Source organism: Lepisosteus platostomus, chromosome 20, assembly GCF_059453375.1.
Source record: "Lepisosteus platostomus isolate fLepPlt1 chromosome 20, fLepPlt1.hap1, whole genome shotgun sequence".
Lineage (NCBI taxonomy): Eukaryota > Metazoa > Chordata > Actinopteri > Semionotiformes > Lepisosteidae > Lepisosteus > Lepisosteus platostomus.
In genome coordinates, this window is record NC_142630.1 from 4,723,859 (window position 1) to 4,747,536 (window position 23,678).

General features: G+C 40.0%; 2 protein-coding genes across 6 annotated transcripts in view; both read left to right on the top strand.

Moving 5' to 3' along the window:
* On the top strand, positions 1-8,963 carry ces3 (carboxylesterase 3). Its single transcript, XM_088614010.1, has 13 exons — positions 1-188; positions 282-471; positions 2,838-2,976; positions 3,304-3,437; positions 3,686-3,839; positions 4,506-4,610; positions 4,998-5,099; positions 5,873-6,010; positions 6,449-6,529; positions 6,821-6,968; positions 7,714-7,863; positions 8,456-8,528; positions 8,626-8,963. The coding sequence occupies exons 1-13, from the start codon at positions 95-97 to the stop codon at positions 8,810-8,812; spliced, it is 1,695 nt and encodes a 564-aa protein (XP_088470136.1). The 5' UTR covers positions 1-94; the 3' UTR covers positions 8,813-8,963.
* Positions 8,964-10,647: 1,684 nt separating this feature from the next.
* kiaa0513 (KIAA0513 ortholog) overlaps positions 10,648-23,678 on the top strand; it is a 44,207-nt gene continuing 31,176 nt past the window's right edge. For 3 of the 5 annotated variants that reach the window (XM_088614017.1, XM_088614014.1, XM_088614018.1), the window contains exon 1: positions 10,648-10,794. The gene's annotated coding sequence lies outside the window, so the exon portion shown is untranslated. Of the gene's footprint in view, positions 10,852-21,792; positions 21,932-23,678 lie in introns of those variants that run through there. The other 2 variants (XM_088614016.1, XM_088614015.1) reach the window with 2 other exon arrangements.

The following is a 23,678-nucleotide window of genomic DNA, read 5'->3' on the forward strand; positions in this document are numbered from 1 at the left end:
TGATTACGAAATACGGGGTGGACACTCCACGACAGTTTCTTATCCAACTCTCGTACTGCTGTGCTCAAAGTCTTTATTTTATTTCCGTATTGAAATGTGCTGGGGGGCAACAGGCACAATGAGAAAAGCGCTGTTTCGCGTTTGTCTGACTTTCGCTTTTCTGTGGACGTCTTCGGCTGAATCTGGAGGCAAGGGAACGTGCATGTGATCGAGAAGATATTTTTTTCCAGGTGGAATGACAAATAGTCTGTTAAAATCTTTTTTTATTGATATGTTTTCAGGTCCGGTCGTGTCCACCCGATACGGGAGTCTGAAAGGGACGTACTCCAGGGTGAAGGGCACAGACAAAGTTGTTCACGGATACCTGGGGATTCCTTTTGCAAAACCACCTGTTGGGGCTTTAAGGCTGTCGGCACCACAGCCTCCAGAGCCATGGGAAGGACTGAGAGATGCAACCAAACAGCCCTCTATGTAAGACCATTTTAATTGCTTTACCAAAGCAAAACCCTTCATTCTTGTCGTGCCTGCAGCCAATATCTTATTTACAGCTGTCCTGCGAAGAGAATAGAATACAGTACAGCACTGTTATAGCTTCTTCATTGGTAGAGTACTTTGTGTTAAAAGTAAATCGGTAAAAACCTAAGCAGGTGGGAACGAGGCAGAAATAAGTATCGATCCCTACGTAACGGAGCAAGACGCAAATGTAAATAAGTATTAATATTGTAACGACATTGCAGGTTGTGCAAGCTGGCTTACCTGTGCGGTAACGTCACCACCCTTCCCTGAGAAAAGCAAGGTCCTCAGGTGTCATTTAATCATACTCAGATGTTCTGCATGAGTGTATATGTTGTAACATCACAATGCAATTCAGAAATAATATTTTAGTTGTTGTTTTTTACTATAAACACGAGCATTTTCCATTTATTCCCCTATTCGCCTTGATTGCTAAGGTAGGACACTTCCTTTCCATTTGTATTTCATAGCTAAAATAATTTCCAAACATCCATGATTTAAAAGAGAGACAGATGACAAATGCCGAAACCCAGATCGAAACCCCCGATGTTTATACGTGTCAAAGCTTTGCCTGCAGTAGACAATTGGAAGAGCAACTGAAGATTGCTGTACACAACCCATATCATTTGTTTCCCGACCATAGCAATAAAGAACAGTAGAACAACACAAAAGGGTGAAGCTCACACAAAGAAAGCAGAAACAAAAAGGAAGAGAGGGTAAAAAGCTGATAAGTTCCATAAACTATAAACACACCTGTCAGGACTGACACAGTCTCCACACCAGCATGAGGCTGTACTCATATCTGCCGAAACAATTCCAGTAAATGAATGCAGTCAAACTTGTGGGCTAAAGAGGTGCAAGGATAGCTACTTCATCAGGAAATTCTGTATGAAGTTAACAGGATCATTTATCTCTACACCTTCATGTAGGCTTAGAAGGTGCAGACTACATTTACAGCCTTCCAATTCTGTCAGGTGGGATGGAAGTCCGCTGATCCATTTCTCCACCTCTCTAAAGCTGCTTTGGTTTTGCCTCTGACCCACCTGAATGACATTCATCCTTTTGGTCCCCCTCTCCATGGAGCAGAGGTGGACGTGAGGCCGGGCAGAAAGACCTGTCTGGAACGAGTGCTCTGATGCAGCTCACAGTGCAATGTCCCTCTGTCAGGGAAACCATCAGAAAGCTTGTGGAGTGTAAGCCCACAAACACACAGCATCTTTTGCTGTGGTCTTTAGGACAGGTTCATTTTAGGTTCCCTGCCCCTGGCATTCAGAGAGGAAGTGCCAGTCTTCATTGCCAACAAATCACACTTCTTGGGCTCTTGCATAATAGGCTGCAGTTGTGAAACTGGGTAAGAAGTAACGGTTAAATGGTGAACAGTAACAGTTAGACTGGGTAAATTACGAGAACTAGAAGAGGAGGAGCTTTTGAGAACTTTTTATGACTGCAGCTACAGTTGCAGCAATTGCAGTTTTAGTGATGATTAGAAACAGTGAACCTGTACCTACTTTAAGATAATCTAAAGTACTTATCTTATCAGTTACCACTCCCTTGTTACAAACATAGTCCCATTCATTTTGCAGCCTTTACGGTTCAGAATCATTTCTTGAAGTTGCCAAGGGAGCAGGTGAAAATATGCATTAGTAGCATTGGTTTTCTTTGCTGAAATACCAGTTTTCAAGTTTAAGTTTACAGTATGTGCCATATGTGCAGGCCCAGAATAAGTTTGCTGTTTAATTTTTGTGCTGTTAAATTGGAAGGCCATGGAACTAGAGTGCATTATGTTCTATATAGCAGGCCTATCGCTTAAGGTTTGCTCAGTCTTCCCTGAATCGGTGTCCTAGTTCCTCTAAGAATCTATATCCTGTTCAAATCTTTGTACATTCAAATCAAAACTAAACTACTCAAATCAGTAACAATAATTAAAATAACCTTCAATTATCTTTCTACTGCACTGGATTAAATAAATGTTTTAAAATTTGACCTTTAACAATGCAGGGTATGTGGATCATTTTGAGACGTCTTTTACAAATAATACCCATATTCGCAATGCTGTGTTTACACCATTTTTGTCTGAACTCAAATTACTGCAAAATGTAAACTGCCAAAACAATGAATTTGACCTCAAGATGGCATTAGGAAATTACTAAGGCAATAGAGCTTGATTTATGTGTTAACAGCATAAATTCTTCATCAGCATAAATTCTTCATCAGTATATTGTACAGTTCAGACCTGACTAAATGTTTTTTTTTGTTGCTAAATTTATGAGAAATACAAAACATCAGCATTAAACTGGACTAAATTGACTTTTTTGTGATTATAGGTGTATTCAAGATGTGGAGAATATAAAAACAGGATTAAAAGAAATCTTCATAGATTTCCCTGTGCTTGGCATTTCGGAGGATTGTCTGTATCTCAACATACACACTCCAGCAAAGCCCTCTGAAGAGGCCAAGTTACCTGTAAGCAATGAATTAATCTCTTTATCATATTTTAGCGGAGGGGTTAAGTTAGTAAATATAGTACAAGTCATAGGTTTATTCCATGCTGAAAAGAGAAGAAAGAAAACACAATGTTTTGGCTGTGGAGCCTTCTTTGGTTGTAAATATAGTTTGCTGTCTAAAATATGGACTGTGGCGTACCAGAATCATATTGCTGTTAAACCAGGTTTCGGTTTTTCTAAATAAAGCTCAAAGAGTAAAGGTTTTTTTTTCTGAGCAGTTTGTGTGCAGCTGGTGGCCACGGGGGCCTGATTGCTCTGCTGAGGCTCTGTGCTCTTCCTTCTTCAGGTCATGGTCTGGATTCACGGGGGCGGCCTCAGGTTTGGGGCTGCCTCCCTGTACGACGGCTCAGTGCTGGCTGCTTACGAGGACGTGCTGGTGGTTGTGATCCAGTATCGTCTCGGACCTCTTGGGTTCTTAAGGTAAGAAGAGCAAACCCCCAAGGCTGGCTTGGCTGGCTCCACACAGAAGGTTTCCCAGGCCTTAATCAAAACCAGGACTCAAGCTGTGAGGCCACGCCACCATGCTATCCAATGACATCAGACATGAAACAAAAATACAGAGGACAGACCTGGATACGGGAATGGATATAATTTTGAGTTGACGCCATACAAATCTGATGTTTTTTAAAAAACAAACTCCATTAATAATTGACATTATTTCTTTTTAGCACAGGTGATGAACATGCCAAAGGGAACTGGGGTTTCTTAGACCAGATCGCCGCCCTTCAATGGGTTCAAGAGAATATAAAGAGTTTTGGAGGAGATCCAGGGTCTGTTACTCTGTTTGGAGAATCTGCTGGGGGGATCAGTGTTTCCACACTTGTACGTAACTCAGTTGTTCTCTTACCGACTAAAAATGAGTGAACCTCAAATTGATTGCAATTGCAACCATGGGGCTTAAAGGGGCGTGTCAGCACCAGTACAGTGTGGCTAATTAATCAATTTGAAAAATAAATTAATATATTATGAAATTAGTATAAACAACATATTTTAACTTCTGTCACATCTGAGCCTTTTTAATTTTTTGCTTCTTTCTTTGGGTTCAATCTCATTGAATTAGTGTTTTGCAGTAAATTGGAGACAAATGTCTTAGTTTGCTGCTAATTAATATTCTGAATTTTAATTATTCACTGTGGAATGTAAAAGAATATTCTTTATCATTCTAACATTACTAATGTCATTAATACAGTATCTGAAAGGGTGTTTTTCCATGAGATAGAAAGGACATATCCTCGGAAAACTGACTAGATACAGTATATAAGAGCATGGAATGTCTGAATCTGCTTCTAAATACAGTGCTGTGTTTTTCCTTTATTGATTCATGATAAACATTTATATGTCTAATGTGGAAGATAAACCCTTGTATAGCAATTGAAATCAATTCACCATGAGAAATGCTGTGCAAACAGACTGTGGGTTTAATGCTGCTGTTTACTGCTAATGATGCACTAATTTCTCAAGCGATTTTCAACACTCTTTGTGTGTCAGATTTTGTCTCCCTTGACATCAGGGCTCTTTCACAGAGCAATCCCTCAAAGTGGAGTGGCACTGTTACCCATGTTTTTCACTTCGAATCCTCTTCCTGGTACGAAGGTACTGAACACCCCTCCTCACCGATTTTGTTAGTCCTTCCTGCATGTCCGTAAAGGAAGGGTTTTAACCATTTTGCGTAGTTAGAAATCTATAGAAGGGTGTCAATGAGCTGTATGTTGTACTCACTCTTCTCTATGTACAGTAATTATTAGTAGGAGATTCCCTTGAAGTGAAGGACTTAGTGCTGTTGACTTCAGGTGTGAGACACTTTGAGACACTTCAGGTGTGAGACACTTTGCATTATCAAAAGTGTTCAAATTCTGGGCCATTCCCATACCATCGTATGCCCACAGAATTGACAGAATTCAGTTCATTCAATTTCAGACCCTACACAATTTGCTCAACTCAAATGGGCTTTTGAGAGATTGTCTGATACTTGTTCTTTAGGTGTTTGCAAAAGGACTAGGTTGTGATGACAGTGACTCTGAGCAAATTGTCAAGTGTGTGATGCAGAAGACTGAAGAGGAGATTCTAAAAGCCCCTGGAGAAGTAAGAGCTTTATGGTCCTATCGTAATTTCTACTCCCTGGGTCCTCCATCTGGGAGTTTTCTCTAAAGCATTATGCAATACTGTTGAAAATTTGTGAACAACTGGGCATTTTGGATGAGGTGAAAGAAAGATATATAAATTATGTAAAATACACAATAAGTTGTCCAAATTAAGCAAGTTAATAGCTGTGTGAACAAAATATATCTTATTTCTATTGTATTTGAATCATGCTAGTTTATACAGATGTTCAGATTCACTGTGCAAGGGGTGATCAATATACTGACCTTCTGCACTATTTGTTTAACATAGATGTCTGACAGCTGTAGGTGTAGTCCACCAATTATGCTGATACCTTCACAATTCTGCTCAGTCTGTTTATATTACATGTATTAAGGTTACCAAACCAGGCTACCACAGTGAATGTTAGGACAGATGCAATTAAATTTCTATAGCATAAAGTCATCGTGTGTAGTATACACATTAAAAGAGTGGAGATTCCTTAAGAAGAGCAATTGCTGTTGGTTCTAACAGCAATTAAATGTGTCGTCATTTTTCCCTTAAAGGTTAGCATTCTCATCTGCAGTACTACCAAGATATTTCTCACTGTTGACAATTTCAGTTGCTCCTCAATGAGCATTACAAGAGCAGTGTAGTCTAAAGCAAAGTTTTTATGAAGGTGAGTACTGTAGATCTCTAGTGAGATAAAGTCAAAAGTAATCAAGATCACAATTATCTAATTTACTTTACACATCCATTGTGCTTTTCCCATTAAGGAGAATGTAATATTTGGGACAGTGGACGGAGTGTTTCTGCCCCATCCAGTGGAGAATCTTTTCCAAGACAAAGTCTTCCACAAGGTGCCCATCCTGCTGGGAGTGACGAATCATGAAGGAGGCTGGTTGTTGCCCAACGTAAGTATGAAGCTCTTGGGTTACTCAGCTGTAGAGGCACTGTGACTAAGAATTAGGTCCTGCTATCCCGAGACTGCAGTCTTGGAAACATCATCTTCCTGCTTGTTCATGTGCTTCCACACTTTGCCATTCTCAAAACATCTCAAAACATGCAGATTTCTTCAAGGTCACATTGTCCTGCTGCTTTACTGCGTAATCATTACCTAACCTCATTCCTGGACCCACCTGTTGTAGGCAGTAAGGTTTATTAAAGTGTTTTACTATTGGTTTAATGGTGAATCCTTTGAATGAAGGCTCAATGATAAAAACATACGACTTGTTCCTTTTTCTTTACCATTCATTAACAAGTTAGCCTCCACGCGTCTGATGGACGATGATGATGATCATTGTTGATGCTACAATTTTCATGTAGGACTGTACTTCTTGTGTTAAATGCAGATAATGGCTCCCCCTGGCTGGGAGAAGGGCCTGGACAAAGAGCAGCTGATGGCAATCTTGAAGAAAATCTTCCGATCAGAGGTGAATAAAACAGACCCATGCTCTCTCATTGTAATGGTCATATACTGCAGGAAATATCAGATGCATGAGTGCCAAACCTGATGCCCCAGGCACTCAGCTGAATGAACACAGCAGCTGTTGAAATTTTACACGTATTATTTCAACTTTCAGAAGATTGTGGTTTAAGTATAGTGGTTGCACTCACCATGCAAATGAGCAAATATGCATGCCAGTACATCTGCATTTAGAATTATGTATCAGTGATCGCTGCCAATGTAGACTGGGAGAGCAGTGACTCAGACTTTGTTCTAGATTACAGGTCAAGAAATGCTTGAGCTCATTGCAGATGAATATCTGGGACAGACCGAAGACCCTGAGGAAATTAGAAACGCCTTCACTGAGATTCTCGGAGATATGATCATGGTTGTCCCAACTGTTAAAGTTGCTAATTTCCACAAAGGTACGTTTGATGAGAGGCCATTTTTTAAATGTTTGCTGGTTTTCTCACCTTTAAAGCTGCAGTAAAGATACCTACAATGTTATCTCAAAATCATGCAACAATTTCTACTGTAAGTAGAAAAGGGAATAAGTTGACTTTTTTAGTGTGTAAAAAATGTTTACAATGTTTATAAATGCTAATAATCAAAGGCACAATGTAGAAATGAAGCATCGTGTAAACTTTAAGCGCTTGCACTAACGACTGTTTACACTGGGCTCGATGCCTTGAATGCCATGTCCTTTTGTATCTGTCCCTGTGAAGTTTGCTCCTTCTCCTTGTGTCTGTATGGTTTTTAGCTCGCTATTCCTTCTAGAGTCCAGTTGACTTTGTTTGATTGGCTACTTTGTTTGTGGCATATTTGTTCTAAATAATGGACCCAAACTATAATTAAAACTCTTTTCTGTTCTAATTTAGACACTGCATCGACTCCAAACCTGTCGAATGACCACTTACACTTCCTAAACAAGTGAAATCCCATGATTGGCTGAGAAAATATTTTGTACAAACACACAACCTGCCACACCACCATCCATTGAAAGATTCTGTGGACTTTTAAAACTGGCATAGATAGTAGGAAAATGTACAATCGTGAATTGTTTTACCTCGCTTATAGCTAAGATGAAACCCTCACTGCACCTGCTTTATCAATCAGCTGCTACTCGCACAGTTTTCACACTGACGTCCACCTCTTACCCTGCTTTTGTAGAAGCTGGGGTGCCTGTATACCTGTATGAATATCAGCATCGCCCCAGCTTGTATAAAGACACAAGACCCAGCTTTGTAAAAGCAGACCACTCTGATGAAATTGGGTTTGTTTTTGGAGGCTGTTTCTGGAATGGAGAAGTTAAGATTAAAGGTAATAACAATTAATCATTTTAGAATCTGCAGTGTAGTAGATGAGAAAATACTTGCGTAGCTCTGTAAAGTTTTCTTTTCCCTAGGTGAGAAGAATTTGATGTAAAACACATTTACTTTGTTTTACTGTTGTGCTGGTATTTTATAGGGGACTGTTGAAGTAATGAATCACTAACAAAAAGATATGTGAATATATGAATACATACTGTATATATATATATTAAAATACTGTTGTCTTTTTAATCATTTTTAATGGGTTATAAAGCATCAGGATTTTGTGTATACAGGAGGCAACGGACAGTTTTCGGTTTTGGGGGAATATTAATGTGACAGAAGTCTAAGCATCAGGATGCTCTTACTAACTCAAACCCAGTGGAATTGTGCTTAGAGCTTTGGACTCCTCACTGGAACTTTGTGTGTCCACATAAAAGGTGTGGCAACAGTCTTGTAACCTTGAGCCAGGCAAATCACTCAGATTGCTTTAGTGAAGTACCCAGTATAAATGGCTCCAAGTGTAAATCACTTCAGATAAGCGCATCTGCCAAAACAATGGGTAAATAGCAGTTAAAAATAATAAAATCCCTTTCCTACAGGCACTGTGACTGAGGAAGAAGTTAAGCTGTGCAGGACGATGATGGCTTACTGGGCTAACTTTGCTCGTAATGGGTATGAAGCTCTGTGTTAGAACTGCAAAGAATCATCATACTTTGTCCAGATTTGATCAAAGTGAACAGCAGCAGTAACTGTTTACAATCTCCCGCAGGTCGCCCAATGGCGAGGGCCTGGAGCCCTGGCCTCAGTATGGCGAGGATGAGGAGTACCTGGCCCTTGGGCTGCAGCAGAAGACTGCCAGGAGACTGAAGGAGGGCAGAGTGAAGTTCATGACCCAAACCCTGCCTGCAAAACTGAAGGCACTGAGGGAGCAGAGCACCGAACACCCGGAACTGTAGATCTGTGGGGTTTAACTGGAAAGATCTCCAACTTCAATACATACATTGAACAATAACAATACACATTAATAATACAACTCCAAAAGGAGCACAACCTGCATTGTTTCATCACTCAAGTTTTTAAAACAATAAATTTTAATTTTAATAACTATGGAATTTATTAATGGGTATTTTGTTTTTGAGCCCTGAAAAATATAAGCATAGCTTGAAAGTAACAATATTTTGCACAAAGTCTTTTTGCACTACTGAAGTTTTTGCTACAACCCATACTTTTACATATCATGCCAGAGTGACTCATAACTGAAAAACTACAGACACTGATGAGCTGGGGAACAAGCGTAGCAAAATGTAAAATAAACTGTGATTTACTGTAAATAATTGAGATGCTCTCTTCAGTGTCATTTTTATGGCCCGGTTTACCTTAAGCCTAGTGTTTAACTGGTTGTAATGTGATCTTAGTTGTAAGGTTTAAATTATAGTTGAATAAAGCTATTCCGTTATCACTTTTCCAGGAAAATATAAACTCCTCAAAACAATTTTCTGTAGCTTAGTTCACAGCTACACACTAAACACATAAAATGACAACATGATGGCTTCTTCAACGTTTTGAATGTTGCCCAAACAAAACTGACAATTCTGTCTCACGTTAGCTCTTTTTAAATCAACTGAGAGGTTAACAGTGAGTATAGCAACTGGAGAGCAGATTTTACTAATACATGTTTTTGCCCCTTAGCATAACGTACTGTACCTCTTTTTAGGGTTAGATCCAGCCCTTTCTAAATTTGAAGTGACCCTCTTGTGGACAAACTGTGTATCACAGACTGGCGCCGAGCAAGACGAGCCTTTAATCCAATTGTAACACACCTGATCAATAGATTGGTTTTGAGAATGCTGGGACCCGCGACCCTGAATTGGATAAAGCGGTAGGAAAGTGGATGGAATGTTATGAAGAAATTTGACCGTGCCTGTTGAGCAGAAGTACTGTGATAAAGGCAAAGCATTCTCAAAGGTCTGTAAATATGGCGTCATTTAAAACGGGGGTTTTGATCAAATCTATGAGCAACTGATCCTTTTTTTTAATATCTGTTAGAAACGCTTTTTGTGGGACCAGAAGGGAGCGCTCATCTGTGTGGGTCGTAATGCCCACTCTGGCTGCCGTGGCATCATCCAGGTGGGGCTCCACACTGGTGGTGGCGGAGGGGATCCCCGTTACCTGTCCAGAGTTTTGAGTGTAGTCCAGGAACACACTATATGAGTGCAGGGATTATTTTTATACTTAAATGCATTTTGTTCCTCTGGGTTCAGATTTTAAATCCAACGCCTTTGTTTTAAATTACACCCCTTAAGACAGCTACTACTCTTATTACTTATTATTTGTTGCTCACAGGGCTCGAAGTAAGTTATTTAAATGCATCTATATATATATAAAGCATTTACTTAAATCGGCCAGAGAGTTCTCAAGCTATGGTGGATCACTCTATGAATTGGCTACATTACTCTGCTCTCCTCCCCACTGATAGCTGACGTGTGGGGAGCGTTCTGGCTGCTGTCGCATCATCCAGGTGGGGCTGCACATTGGTGGTGGTGGAGGGGATCCCCATTACCTGTAAAGCGCTTTGAGTGGAGTGTCCAGAAAAGCGCTTTATAAGTGTAAGCAATTATTATTATAATTATTATTTCCCAAGTGGTGTTTTACTTAGAGACTATAAGAGCATAAATTTACGCTTTTATTGGAACAGATTGTTGATTTCCTTGCAACACTAAATCAGCACAATCAGTTGCGCATCAGCTTCCAGAATTCACTTCATGCCATAGCACAGGCAGTAAGACGCATCTTGCGCTCGGGCAATTGCTCGGGATGTCCCCACCTTCGTCTTTAACTATGCAGCCCGTGTCAGCGCTTGCGCATTAATAACAGGAGGAGCTAGCAGGTAGGCGCTTGACACAGAAAGCAGAGGCGAAAGTAAGGAGAGAGCAGTCCGGTAAGTACAATTGGAAATTTTAAGCTTTTGCGGGGTTGATGCGGAACTGGGAACAAGGTCTGTGTTGTTTTATTTTTAGTTGAAATGCACTGTGGATGTTTTTGCTTTGATGTTTTGAGGGCGGCTTGATCTTGACATTGCGAGAAGCCCCAGTCGAACCAGGCATGTTGAGCCATCTGGAAGCTGGGATGATGTGTAATTAAAGGCTTCGCTAATGCCGTGTTTTCACTGTGCGTACAGTTCGTTCTCGTATCCAGCAGGAGCCACATCCCAGCTAGGCTGGTGGGGATTTCTGTTTGCAAAATCTTCCAAATTCACAGGCGCGGGTCCGCTACGTCCTGATCCGGGCGAGTCGACCAAATGCCGTCCTTTAAGTTGTGACAAGCTGTGTTTACTTAATGAATGGCTGAATTGCTATGTAAAACCGAAGGCAAGTTAAAAAACCAATCGCCAGTGTTTAATCATCTTTTTTATCAGGGGTGTTCAGTTTATTCTAAATTCAGACTCTTGTCGTGATCAGAACTCCTGGGTTGTATTAATAGATCATCTTTCTTGGTTTCATTCTGTGGATAAAAAATGTTTTCAGATATTTTAACTGAACCAAACTGTTTTATTTTCTCTTGTCCTCTATCACAGACCACTAAAAGCTTAATTATTTTCTTACGGAGACATCGGTCATTGTGCTTAATTTAAACCGCGTATGCATCATTGCTTTAATTTGCGTTCTGTTACCCTGTAGTGCACAAGTTAATAAACGCTTTAGGGTCTGAACTAATGTGCTTCAGTTTTGCATGTCGTAGGTTGTTTTTATATTGGCGGAAAAAAACTCGTCACCAGTATATATACTGGGAGCTTATGTACACGTTTCCAGCTATCTCAATATACTGTAGGTGTTCCGCACTGCTAAAATATGGCATTAAAATAAAAGCAGCTGATTGGTTAGGGTTCAAATTACAGGTGTTGTGCCCTTGATCTCACTCAAATCGCTCCAGTAAAGACCATGCAGTATCATCATTGTGAATGGTTTGTTTTTATAGCTTGAAAAATGAATACAGTAAAACGAGTTTACTCTTAGTCCTGTGGTATTAGAATAAAAAAATACTTTGCAAATGGGATGCTGTATAAAACATAAAATAATTAAAGATTTAAGAGTCTTAAAACCATTGATTGAAATTGCTTTGATACTCACAGTAAGATTTAACAGGGCTTTCTCTCTGCCCCGTTTGAGAGATGAAGGATTGAAATCTGCCTTCATGGTTTCACTGAAATGATTAAGTGCTGCTGTTATTTTGAGTTTTGTTTTGCTTTTCTTCTTTTAAAATAATTTAGACGGGGATTTGCTGCATAGCGGCCGTGAAGGGGTGTTATTTATGAGATCAGAGGTCCGCTCTCTACCAGGCGAATGCTGCTGGAGGACATTTCTGAAGCTTAAAGGGGGTGGTTATGGACGGCTGATTAAATGCACTGTGTCAGGGAGTCACAATGTTCAGGCGCACTCAGATGAAAATCCATCCTGCCAGCCAGCTTCAGATCTCTTCCTTCCATGACGATTCTCTAGGCGTTAAGTGTGACCATAAAACAGATTATAATGGTTACCAATTAATCGCAGACGGTTCTTTCCCCTTTTTACACCTTAGGGGCTGTTGGGTGTAGTGTTTCCTTAATAAAAAAACACTAAATGTGACAGAAAGGTTATTAGAGGTAGCATCACAGCTCTGGAAGCAAATGGCCTGGAGTTACTGTCAAGGAGCTTCTAATTGTTAGATGCTCTCAATGTCTGACTGGCATGGTGGGTCAGTGGTTAGCTCTGCTACCTTGCAGGGCCGGGGCCCTGGGTGCTGTCTGTGTGGAGTGTGCATGTTCTTCTAGTGTTCACATGGCTTTCCTGTGGGTGCTCTTGTTTCCTCCCAGAGTCAAAGACACGCTGGTAGGTTAACTGGCTCCTGGGAAAGACGGCCCTGGTGTGAGCATGTGCTTGTTTGCGTCTGTCCTGCAGTGGACTGGCGTCCTGTCTAGGGTATGCACTGCCTCGTGCCCATTGCGTACTGAGAAAGGCCTCGGCTCCCCTGCCACCCTGACTTGACCGAAGTGGTTAGAAAATGGATAGTTGGATGGGTTCTACACTATATCCAAAGTAATTAGAGTTGATGCAATTCAAGGATGTGTATGTGAATGTCCTTGAAATGGCCCCTGTTACAAAGGTGGAAGTGATAACATGGATAAGGATAGTTTACTGTTTTTGATAAGTGTGTGCACTGCATAAATGGTTTCAGGTGAAGCACTGTAAATGTAAGAGAATTTCAATTACCTACTGAGTCCTCTTGTATCCTTAATTTGTGGGTTTGTGTGTGCTACAAGTATTTTAAACTGAGCGGAGTGAACATTATTTTGTTCAGTCAGTGGAATATCATACACATTTTCTTTGATTTAATTTTATGCTGTTTTTATGGTAGTGCACTGTTACTACATTGTAAGCTGAAATGTATTTTAACCACAAACTGAGCTTTTCCTCTCCAACCTAAGAATACTTTACATTAAAAAGTTTGTGTTCTCTTTCACACAAATTTTAGTGATTTTTAGGAGGATTTGTTTTGTGGGATCACTGTGAAGAAGAGAGTGACTTTCTCACACAAGACTATCAGATTCATTGGAATACAGTATTTACATATCCTGTTTTCACAGGTTCATACAATAGGAACAGTAGCCTGCTTGACTGTCTGTGACGTGTTGGGTAAACAAATTTCTCTTCCCAGAGTTTTCCAGTAATAGTGACAGGGAGGATAGTCTGGAAAGTTAGATTGCCTGAGCTGCAAGTATCCTTGAAAACCCAGGGTTTCATTTCATTAAAGAAACTTAAACTTTGCTACCTAGGCTCTATGATCTATAGTGGAGCTAATATGTTACTTTGACTTGTCCTGCATGTAAGAAAACTAGGCTTTAGTAACATTTTCTTGGATTGAGTGACACCTTTCAGAACCAGTCTATACCTGACTTTTACATTTTGAGTAGCTTGGCTTCTGTGACAGACTTTTATAGATCTGTACCTCTTTCAGAATCGATGTTTCTTAGTTCAAGTTATTTAAAAATATACAGGAGAACTAAGGCTGTTTGTAGTGTATAAAAAAATTAAGGACACTAGAAGAAATATTTTCCTTAAATCTGTTTAAGTTGTGCTCTACTAACAAGGCTTTTAGCATCGCAGGCAGATTATTTACATTTTGATACATGCATGAAAATCTTCGTCGTTCTGGCTGTTGAATGAAGTGCCCCTCAGGAATGTTGCAGTTGTGCACCGTCAGAATGTATTTTTAGCAGAGCTGTGCTTTGTGATCCTGCTTATGGAAATGTGCCACTCATTTCTGTGTATTTTCTATAATACTGATCTGGTGTTCAGCGGAGCCTCGTGAAGTGGTTATCAGTTTTTAAGGCTCTGTTCTGGGTGTGGGGTTGGGGGGGTGTGGGGGTGATTGAAGTAATTAAGAACATAAAAAAGATTACAAATGTGAGGAGACCATTGGGCTCATCTAGCTAATGTTTTTTTGCTTTCAATTAGTTAATCCATTGCAAGAAATGGCTAGACACCAGTTTTGCTAATCCGTTCCTGTAGCTTGTTCCAGATTTCCACAAATGTAAGAAGCCTCCTCTTCCCAGTTCCTAGGTAGTCCTTTCCACCTGTGACCCCTGGTTTGTGTTTTGCTAGTAATCTTGAAAAAGGCCTTTGTGTTGCCTTTGCAGATCTCAATTGTTTGAATCCAGTTACCTCACAATCTCCTTTCATTCAACACTAAAGAGATTCAGAAAGAGGGAGTCCTTAAAGGTCTGGAATTAACCTTATTGCCCTTCTTTGGACTGGTTCCAGAGCAATAATGTCATTTTAGAAATCTGAAGCAAAATTTCACATGCTATTCTAAAGAAAGTTGGTGTTATCAAAGCATTTTAATCTGTTCGCATAACCTCTCTTGATTTGGTCTACACTTTTAACACTGAATTCCCTTTGTCCTAAAATGTTTTGTTTTGGCTGTAAAGCTGACAGGTAAAAGCCTTTTTCTTTACTGTGTACGTTGTGTTGCGGCAGAAATCCTGCCTTCGTTTCCCAAGTAAAGTGTGAAGCTCGGGAATACCAGTCAGGCAGACATGTCTGGTTGAACTGGAAGGCTGGAAATCTGGACAATGATTTTTACATTGGAGAAAAGGCTTGTCTTGTGAAATGAATTAGTTCAAGACCTATTAACACAGCTTGGTTATCATACCTAGTTGCACTTTGATTGCCTTGGGTGATGTGCATTGTATTTTAAAATATTCACTGCTCTCTCCAAGGGCTTGTTCAGGTTTTGCAAGCTATGGGTGGTGAAAGGCATTTTTGCTTCCCATTTTATTGTGGCATTTTGTTCACTTACCATGAAACTCCTTTAGACAGTGCTCTAGGAGCTATCCAATCTCTTTACGTTTCAAGATAACTGTTTTTGACTTTTTTACCCTGCCTATCTAAGCCTGTTGTTCTATACTTTACATTGATGTGTTGCATAAAAATGTATTAATACACCCAGAATTTTATTTTGCCACTTCATCACTATGGGTCTTGTAAAAATTGCCTAAAAAAACATAAGTGCAGTTTAAGAGATTTTTGTCTCCTTTGAACAGGGCCTGGAAAAGGCACAGTGGAAGATGTCATGGTGTACAGTGGATTTCCTGAAGGCGTAGAACAATTTTTTAGCCTAGTGTTGTCTTTTTGTCTGGGGGAGCACACAGAGAAAACCCATGTGGTCTTAAGGAGAACATTCAGACTCTTCATAGATGGAGCCCAGGCCCATAATTGAACCCGGGAGTCAAGAACTGTGAGAAGCCTGTATCCCACTGTACCACACATTATATGCCTGCATGTTTTACTAGTAGTGATAAAGGTTTTAGTGAGGGACAACAGGTGGGTATTGGAGGCATACTGGCATGTATTCTGGCTACATTAACAGCCATTAGGACCCAGAGAGAATTGCTTTAGATGGGCATGACTTTGTGGTGAAAGTGGTGTCTGTATTTTACCTCTCTTTACCTCTCATGGCCCTCTTCCTCTGGCTACACGAGCTGCTCCGATCTGAGCCCATTCACTCTTGACTGTAGGAGCCCAGTCTCCATCAGGCATGCTCTTAAGATTGTGAAGCTCCTTAGCTGAATACTTTCCAGTCAGTCAATTTATCTGCTGCCCCAAGGTCTGCATTAAAGCATCGACCTTTTCAAAGATCATTGTAGCCATACAGGAAATGGAAAATAAAATGAGTTACCTTTCTATTTTTATTGTCCTTGTTAAACTCCACATTGTTTCTAAAGGGAGGCTGTTGTTACTGAAATGATTTACTGCGTGTTTGTCTTTTAAGAGCAGGGTCCTGTTCCTGGAATACTCCCGGTTTTCATTCTAACTGAGCTGTAATTACCTCTCAATTAGTCGTGTGTCTGTTTTTACAACTCCTCTTAAAAAACAAAATTAGTGTGAACACTTTGTAAGTTGTGGGATTTTAAAACACTACTCAATTAGGTTTATTCCTTCAGTGACTTTGTAGAGTTTAAGCACCTGGAGGCTGCTGAAAAGACATTCTTATTAGAATAATTGACCATATTATGACCCCTCTGGGTCTGGATATCTGTAATGGATTACCAGTTAGGAGCGCTTTAAAAAAAAAAACCTATGGGGAGCAGCAATTTTTAAGAAAGTGGAAACCGGTCGTTTTGCTGCATTAATGAAAAATTATGCAAATAAAGCAAATTTTCTGAAAGTAAATCCTATGCGCAGAATTAAAAATGAAATAGGGGTCAAATTCACCACATGAAGTTGTAATGAACCCGTAGACCTGTGTACTACAGGACCAAGAGTGGGAATGACTGCAATAAAAACACATTTGGTGGTAGCGTGCTTTGAGCTGTTAAAGGAACAATGACAATCCAAAGTTAGAAAAAAGACCTGCTTTACACAGCAATTTGAACTCTTTCATATTTTAGTTTTTTGTATAAACTACTGATAGTGGTTCCAAGTCCACTTTATTAGTTTACAGTGATGTATTCCAAACATAGTAAAAGTAGTCAATAGTTCCTGTTGTAGTAGGCTTTTAGATACAGATAAAGTTCCTTCAGTATAGGGGCAGTTGTACACAACTTAATGCTGCTTTCTTAATCTTCTCGTGTTCAAGGTTGTGTTCCCTGTCAGCCTCCTGTCAAACATTATTCATGGACAATGGCACACATTTCCTTAAATGAAATGCCCCCTTTAGTTTTCCTCTTATGTTTCTTGTGTTTAATATGATATGCTAAAAACACACATAAAACATAAAGTAAACAAAATTTACAGAAACTTACCAAGGTCTATGTTGCCGAGTTCCAAAGTCTTTTTGCAAACAATCGTGTGCCTGCAATGCCAATTGCACAAATGATTGTAAAGGACATTGCATATTGTGGGTGTGTAGTGTTTTTGATGCAGTTATGACTGTCACATTCAAGTGAAGCATTACCTTGTTTCATACCAACGTCTTGAAGTTTTAAGTAGCTAAATCCCTGGAATTGGTGTTGTAAAATGTAACAGGTAGCTAAAATCTGCCATTCAGGAGTGCTGCTCCAAAGTGTTTCTTTTTGTGATGCCCATTTCAAAGGGTGACTAAATATACATCCTGAGGTTGCCACAACTCTAGAAGGAAATCGGACTCGGACAAAGGGACACGATTCCAGTTCCAGCTGATTCCCTTTGAAAGGATCGTGCTGAGAATTTAACTGTAACCTTATATCCTCGAGACAGAGGTTGGGTTTGTGTCTTCTTAGTGTTGTCTTCCACACCAGAACCTATTTGATGAATCCCAACAAATGAAAATGTACGGTTTTAAATAGAGCAGTATAGCAGGAAACTAGGTTTAGCCATCAATACTGAGGCAGTTCTTTCACTAGCTAAATGGAGTAAGTGGTGCTGGTTCATATTTCATTACTGAGCTTTTTGAGAAGCTTTGGAAAGCTCATAATCGCCGGAGCATTTTTTTTACCAGCGGGCTTATGTTTTCACTGGGCTTGTTAAATGCAGCATTTTCATTCGAGTGTTACTCTCCAGGTATCACGCACCACTCCTTAGGCCTTTTGCATGTTCGACATAACACATGAGGCCAAGCTACCAGCTGATTGTTTCTGCTTTTTCATGCTTTGTGTTTTGTCTCTCGGTATCGAGACCTTTTCAGTCTAGCCAGGCTCTGCAGTGTACGAAATGCAAATTATTGTTTTAGCTAATGTGTGATCCACCTTCCTGAGCACAAGACTCGTTAAGACAAATCAAAACCTTTTTTAAAAGTTTTCCTGTGCACTTACAACCATGCTTTATATCGGCACAGCACATAAACCCTGCCAAGGCTATTACAAGAACCCAGTGTCCTAATTTTAATCTGAGGATTTGTACTGTATCTGGCTACATGCCATTTTAGGAGACAACCTGTATTTTTTCCTAACAAAAAATTCTGGGGATGTTCCAATGTCTTTATCTTGGGCTGCAGCTTGCTCTTATGAACTTCCTCTGAATTTTGTTTGGTCATCTTATTTTTTTAAACTTAGCTCGTTATGCTTGCTGCGTAAGGGAAGTGAAGACGATAGGAGTTGTTCAGAGTGCTGTCCAGATGAGGCCTGCCCTAGTTCCTTGTTGAGTTACTCCAAACATGCAGACTTCCGTCTGTTGAGCAGGAGTTAAAATATCCAGCCTTGAGCTTTTAGGCTTGGAGCATTGAAGAGCTGTCAGGAGAATGTCTTTTTTTTCTGGAGTTTTGGCACAAAAGAACTCAACATTTTTGGTAAGCATGTGTCCATGCTACCATCTCTGTTATTCTTTTTGGAATGTCTGACATATTATACTAGGAGAGATGTGATGGGACTTTACTCTGAAATTCTTCCTAATCTTTAATCCTCAATAATGCTCTTCTATCCTCTTAGCCCGGTGTCCTTCTCCTGCCAGGAGTGTTCCTGCTCGGCAGTAGCTGCTCCTATATTTGGTTTACCCTGTTCTGTGAAATGTAGGCATGAAAAATACATGAAAAGGAGCAAAACGCAACCCACTTTTGCTTAAACTCTTTTGAAAGAGAGAAGGAGAAATCACTAAGGTACACTTGGAAGCAATTTTGTTTTAATAGAAACACATTTCCCTCTTGGTTGTTAATTTGCCTTTCAGTTATGCATTATTGCCCGATGTATTTCTGTAATATCTAATAGTAATAAGGGTAGACAAACTGCTCTTCTGTTGTACTGTCTGGCATGGTGTTAGGGAGGCTGCTCTTTTAAAGTAAGCTGTCTTTTTTGTCCATGGAGAAGAGCCCTTGGTCCTCCATATGGCTGAATTGACTCATCAGGGTACAGTAGGCACTAGGTACAGTAAATACTGCTCTGTGAGAAATCTCCAGATGTCAGGTCAGCAGTAGCGTGGGCGATGTGGACTGCTGGACCCAGAGTAGCTCGGATAAGGTCACTGTGAATTTCTGGCTGCAGTCAGCTGGCAAGGAGTTTCTCAGCATTGTTACCAGTTGCCCTACATACCTCTGTGTCAAGCTGAGCTCTGCAGAGAGACCCTCTTGTGCCTCATATGAATTAACCTTGCACTTTCTCTTAAATCCAAGGATATTCTCCACTTGTACTGATGGAAAAGGCAGTTTTGATTAAGTCGCTTCATTATAATACCAGGAATGAATACCACTTTCCTGCAGATTGCTAGAATGTACGGTCATCTCAAACTGGGAATGTCATAAACAGTGTCTGCTAACTTCCCATGCAGGGCCTGACTCCACTACTTATGTTAAAAGCTGATATTTATACTGATGCATAGAAGTTTAGTACAATTGAACAGTTCTGCAGGTTCTCATGTAGCTTTAGGAAGAGAGAAATTGTATTCTTGATTTTTGTTAACTTTCTATAGGACTGAGCAACACTGCTGTACTTGAGGGGTGCTCACGTCATGAATTAAGAGTTCAAACATTTTTTTTTATTTTTAGCCAACTTCCTTTCATTTAAAATGCGGCATTTAAAGGTCCTGGCTGTGAATATTGCAATCTCAGCCTCTTGCCTAACTTCCCAGACATTTCTCAACCTCCTTGTTCTGAATTGTTTGTAAACAGAGGATTCTGTGCAGACAGCGGTCTTCTTGTTAGATACTGTCGCTAACGATTAGTTAAAAAACGGCAAAAGGAATATTCTGGGATGGATGCAAATCATTTGTGAAGATGGTTTGAAAAGAGGAGTAATCATTAGTTGTTTTGTCATTTCCACAGCCATTTGAAGACCACTCAGACCACAAAAATATTTGGACCTCATTTTGCAAAGATTAAATCTTTTTCTGCTGTGATTATCATAGTTGGTCCTTCATTTTTGAGTATATTGGGCACCACTTTTTTCCTGCAAATCTTTGTTTAGAAAAGCTGGGTGTGTGGTATTAGGGATTAGAAGAGAATAGATGTGGTTGATTTTTTTTAAATAATCCAACAAAAGCCCTGAAATGGATGTACAGTATAACCTTGCAGCACAAAATCTGATCACAAAGGTTACATCCAACATCCTGAACTGTTTAAAACTAAATTAGAAATCCCTTTGTACTTTTGCAAGAGGGAACAGAGAAATAGCACATCTTTATGTTCTTATGTTCTTTATGTTTTTATGTTCTCCCAGTGTTTGCGTGGGTTAATTTGTTTGCAGAATCCTTTGTACAGTATATAGTGTGTATATATTTTAAACCCATGCGCAGTTTTGTTAAACTGTAGCCTACTTTTTTTCAGTATTGTAGTTTCTGAGCTTAATGAATGTTCATCCTAGAAAGTATTAGCTAAGATGTTTAAATTAGCTAGAATACGCAAGTGTTCAATTGAGAGAAATCGGCCACAATACAAGCTTGCTGAATTTCATTTTCTGGATAGGCTGCTTAAGTGTTTGACTACAAATATTTCTCACTTTTAGTGTAAACTTAGCATGTACAGGCGATGTTGCTAACCAAGTCTATTTTAGTCATTGCTTCATTCTCACTTTTAAAATAGGTGGCAATGTCTCTCACTTGAAATGCTCTTAAAATTCTTCTTGATGAGCTGAGTTGGGGTTGACATTTGTTGGTCCTTTCACAAGCTGTAGCAAAGAGCCTCCTCTAACCCCCATCACAGAAAATTGGTCATCCAAGGTAATCGCCAAAAAATACAGTGGCTGAATGGAGTTGAGCCCAAACTGGAACACAGACATGTTTGCCAGCTCTTTTGGTGGTCTGAGATGTTGGGATTCTCAGTCCAAAAGGTAGCACTTCAGATTCAAAGATAAGATTCCTGTTGTGAACTGTGGCAGTTTCATCCCTTGAAGATTCACCAAGCAATAGGCTGTCCTTAAAAATAGTCTGGTGGCGCAGAGAAGCAAGTTAAGTTCCATGCATATAATGATGTGGCCTATGTTCTCGTTCATTCGCACACCTATGATTATGCGAATGTATACTCAAAAAAGGATTCAAACTCCTACAGTATAGTATTCAGCAGGTGTCGATTATACCAAATTATACCATGTTTTACTCTCTAAAGCCCTGTGTTGACATAGATCTCTTGAAAGTCCTTTGTCTTGTCTCAGCTCATTCGATCAGACTGACTCTACAGTTGTCTCAATCTCACTCTGAGATTGCATGATTTGTAATACCAGTGTTTGACCTAAGGTGTGGGATGTGATCTGCTAGCCCAGACAAGTCTTAACGCCTGCAGAAAAATTACCCTTGAAGGTATTTGTCCTAATGTTGGTCTTCTCATTGTAGACAAATCAGTTAACCGCACTTTAAACCCTGTTTGTTTTCCAGTCTGAGATGCAATACCATTGAAGCAAGTATGTTGTTGCTTCAGTGTTGGATTTATAAGATGGAGCAATTTGTGATGGAAAAAGTGGGGGGGATTATCCGTTAAATTTAAATTGAAACTCAGTGCATCTACATGTGTGGTTTAAACTACCATGGAGAAGAGAGCTTGGTAGAGATGTCGTAGTTTTGACAGTTGTGTGGTGTTCTGCAGTTTCAGATGTACTGTGCTAGGCTGTTTCTCTACATTGTCCTGGTCTTACACTTCGTGACTTTTTTTCCATATCTTTTTTTTTTTAATCAGATGGTGTCTCCCCAGGCCATTTCCAAAAGGTACGTCGGACTCTTTTCTTGCAGTCGGGAGGCGCATGTGATTTTCTTTTCCGAACAGAATGCTCGTGCTCGGATTTTCCTTACCGCCCGGTCGGAACTTTTTTCCGATTGCAGGTTGTTCCTTCTCTCCGACTTGTTTTACTGGCTCGGAGTCCGCTTGCTGGCTGATCCCTTTCCTCTGTTTCCTTTTGTCTTCTTATCTCCAGCCTCTGATCTCCGTCATCTGCCTTCAGTATTGGCGCTCCCGTATGTAGAAGCTTGCTTCCTTAATTTCCTTGTGCAAACGCCAATACTGTTTTGGCTAGTGAAACAGAGAAACAAGGTGGAACATTTTCTAGACCAGTGATTCTTCATCCTGATCCTGGAGTTCCCCTATGTCTGCAGGGTTTTGTTCCAGCTGGGCCTTCAATCACCAGTGCTAATTGCTGCCAGTTAATCTGCTTTCTTGTTAATTTTTTTTTCTGCACTCAGGCCTTGGTTTTTAAAAATATCTTGTGGACACTGACTCTTGCTGGGCACCACACAAGAATCTCAGCGCCAATAGACAAAATTCCAGCTGAGTATCGCATAGAGCCATTTCAGGTCTTGCATGTTGCACGTTTAGTAAAATTGGAACTTCTCATGGATAGAAATTAAAAAAAAAAAAAAACTTGAAATCATAAAGCCAAAAATGGGTGCCAGATTTTGGAATCTTTTTGGAATTAGCTGTTGGCACATGGCTAAATATGGATTTAGCCTGAGCCCTGTGACACGGAGACCTTTTTTCTTTGTTTACTCTTAATGAGACTTGCCTTGTTGACAAGTATTGAACAGCAATCCGACTTTATCCTCTGTTGTAACTCTGATTTTTTTCTTGTTTAATGGTGTGAACTTTGTCGTCTGCTTACAAATGGCTGCAGATTTGACACGATGGAGCATAGAATAGTCAGTCTAGCACTTTTTATATGATTTTGGCACGGTGTGGATGTGGTTGTGTGGGCTTTTGTGACTGCCGGCTGGAACATTGACCCACATGCTTGGATGCCTGTTAGTCTGTTAGTGTTAATGTACCTTTTGCCTCGTGAAGTGATGCTTGGTCAACCTGAACTGGGCTGAGTTCCAGCTGCATCTCTCTTGTACCTCAGTAATTCTTGGTTCCTGTGTTTTAGCATGTTTGCTTCATTTAAAGAATGTTTGCATTCTTTGTGTAAATTGGTGCATCTTGAGTTTTGTGGTTTGGGATGCATTCCGAATGTCCCGAAAAGAGCAGATTCCCAGTGGCAGGCAGTGAGGAGTAGAGAACTCTACTTTCTTTCCTGGTCACAGCACACAATTTGGTATTTTTCATTTTGAGAGCACTTTGACCTGGATTACATTCTGTGCGCCTTATTTGTCACAGCTTGTGAAGCAGCGTGAATGCTTGTTAGCTTTGTATTGTGTTTAAAGGTGACAGGGATTTTCATTGTCATGGTTGAGACGCTAGCTTACTTTCTGTAAAATTAGGTTTGAACAGAAACTATACCTCACCCGTTTATGAGACCACAGACTGTCATGGAGAAGAAGGAATTTTCCAAAACAAATTTATTTGTTGTGTTTTGCAATCACTCTATAGGTCTTCTACCTGGGGTGTTAGAATACAGAGACTATGAATCACATTTTTAATTCTCTTGCCTCACTATAACTAGCAATTTGTTTTTTACTATTTCTAGGGTATCCAAGAGGGTGTTGCTGTTCGTGGAGGTGTAAATATTCCCTTCCCATGTCTGTA

Excerpts from the sequence above, each read along its gene's own strand:
- ces3 (XM_088614010.1), top strand. The coding sequence starts at position 95 with ATGTGCTGGGGGGCAACAGGCACAATGAGAAAAGCGCTGTTTCGCGTT. Across the intron at positions 472-2,837 it reads GCAACCAAACAGCCCTCTAT|GTGTATTCAAGATGTGGAGA; the intron begins GTAAGACCATTT and ends TTGTGATTATAG. Across the intron at positions 2,977-3,303 it reads CTGAAGAGGCCAAGTTACCT|GTCATGGTCTGGATTCACGG; the intron begins GTAAGCAATGAA and ends TTCCTTCTTCAG.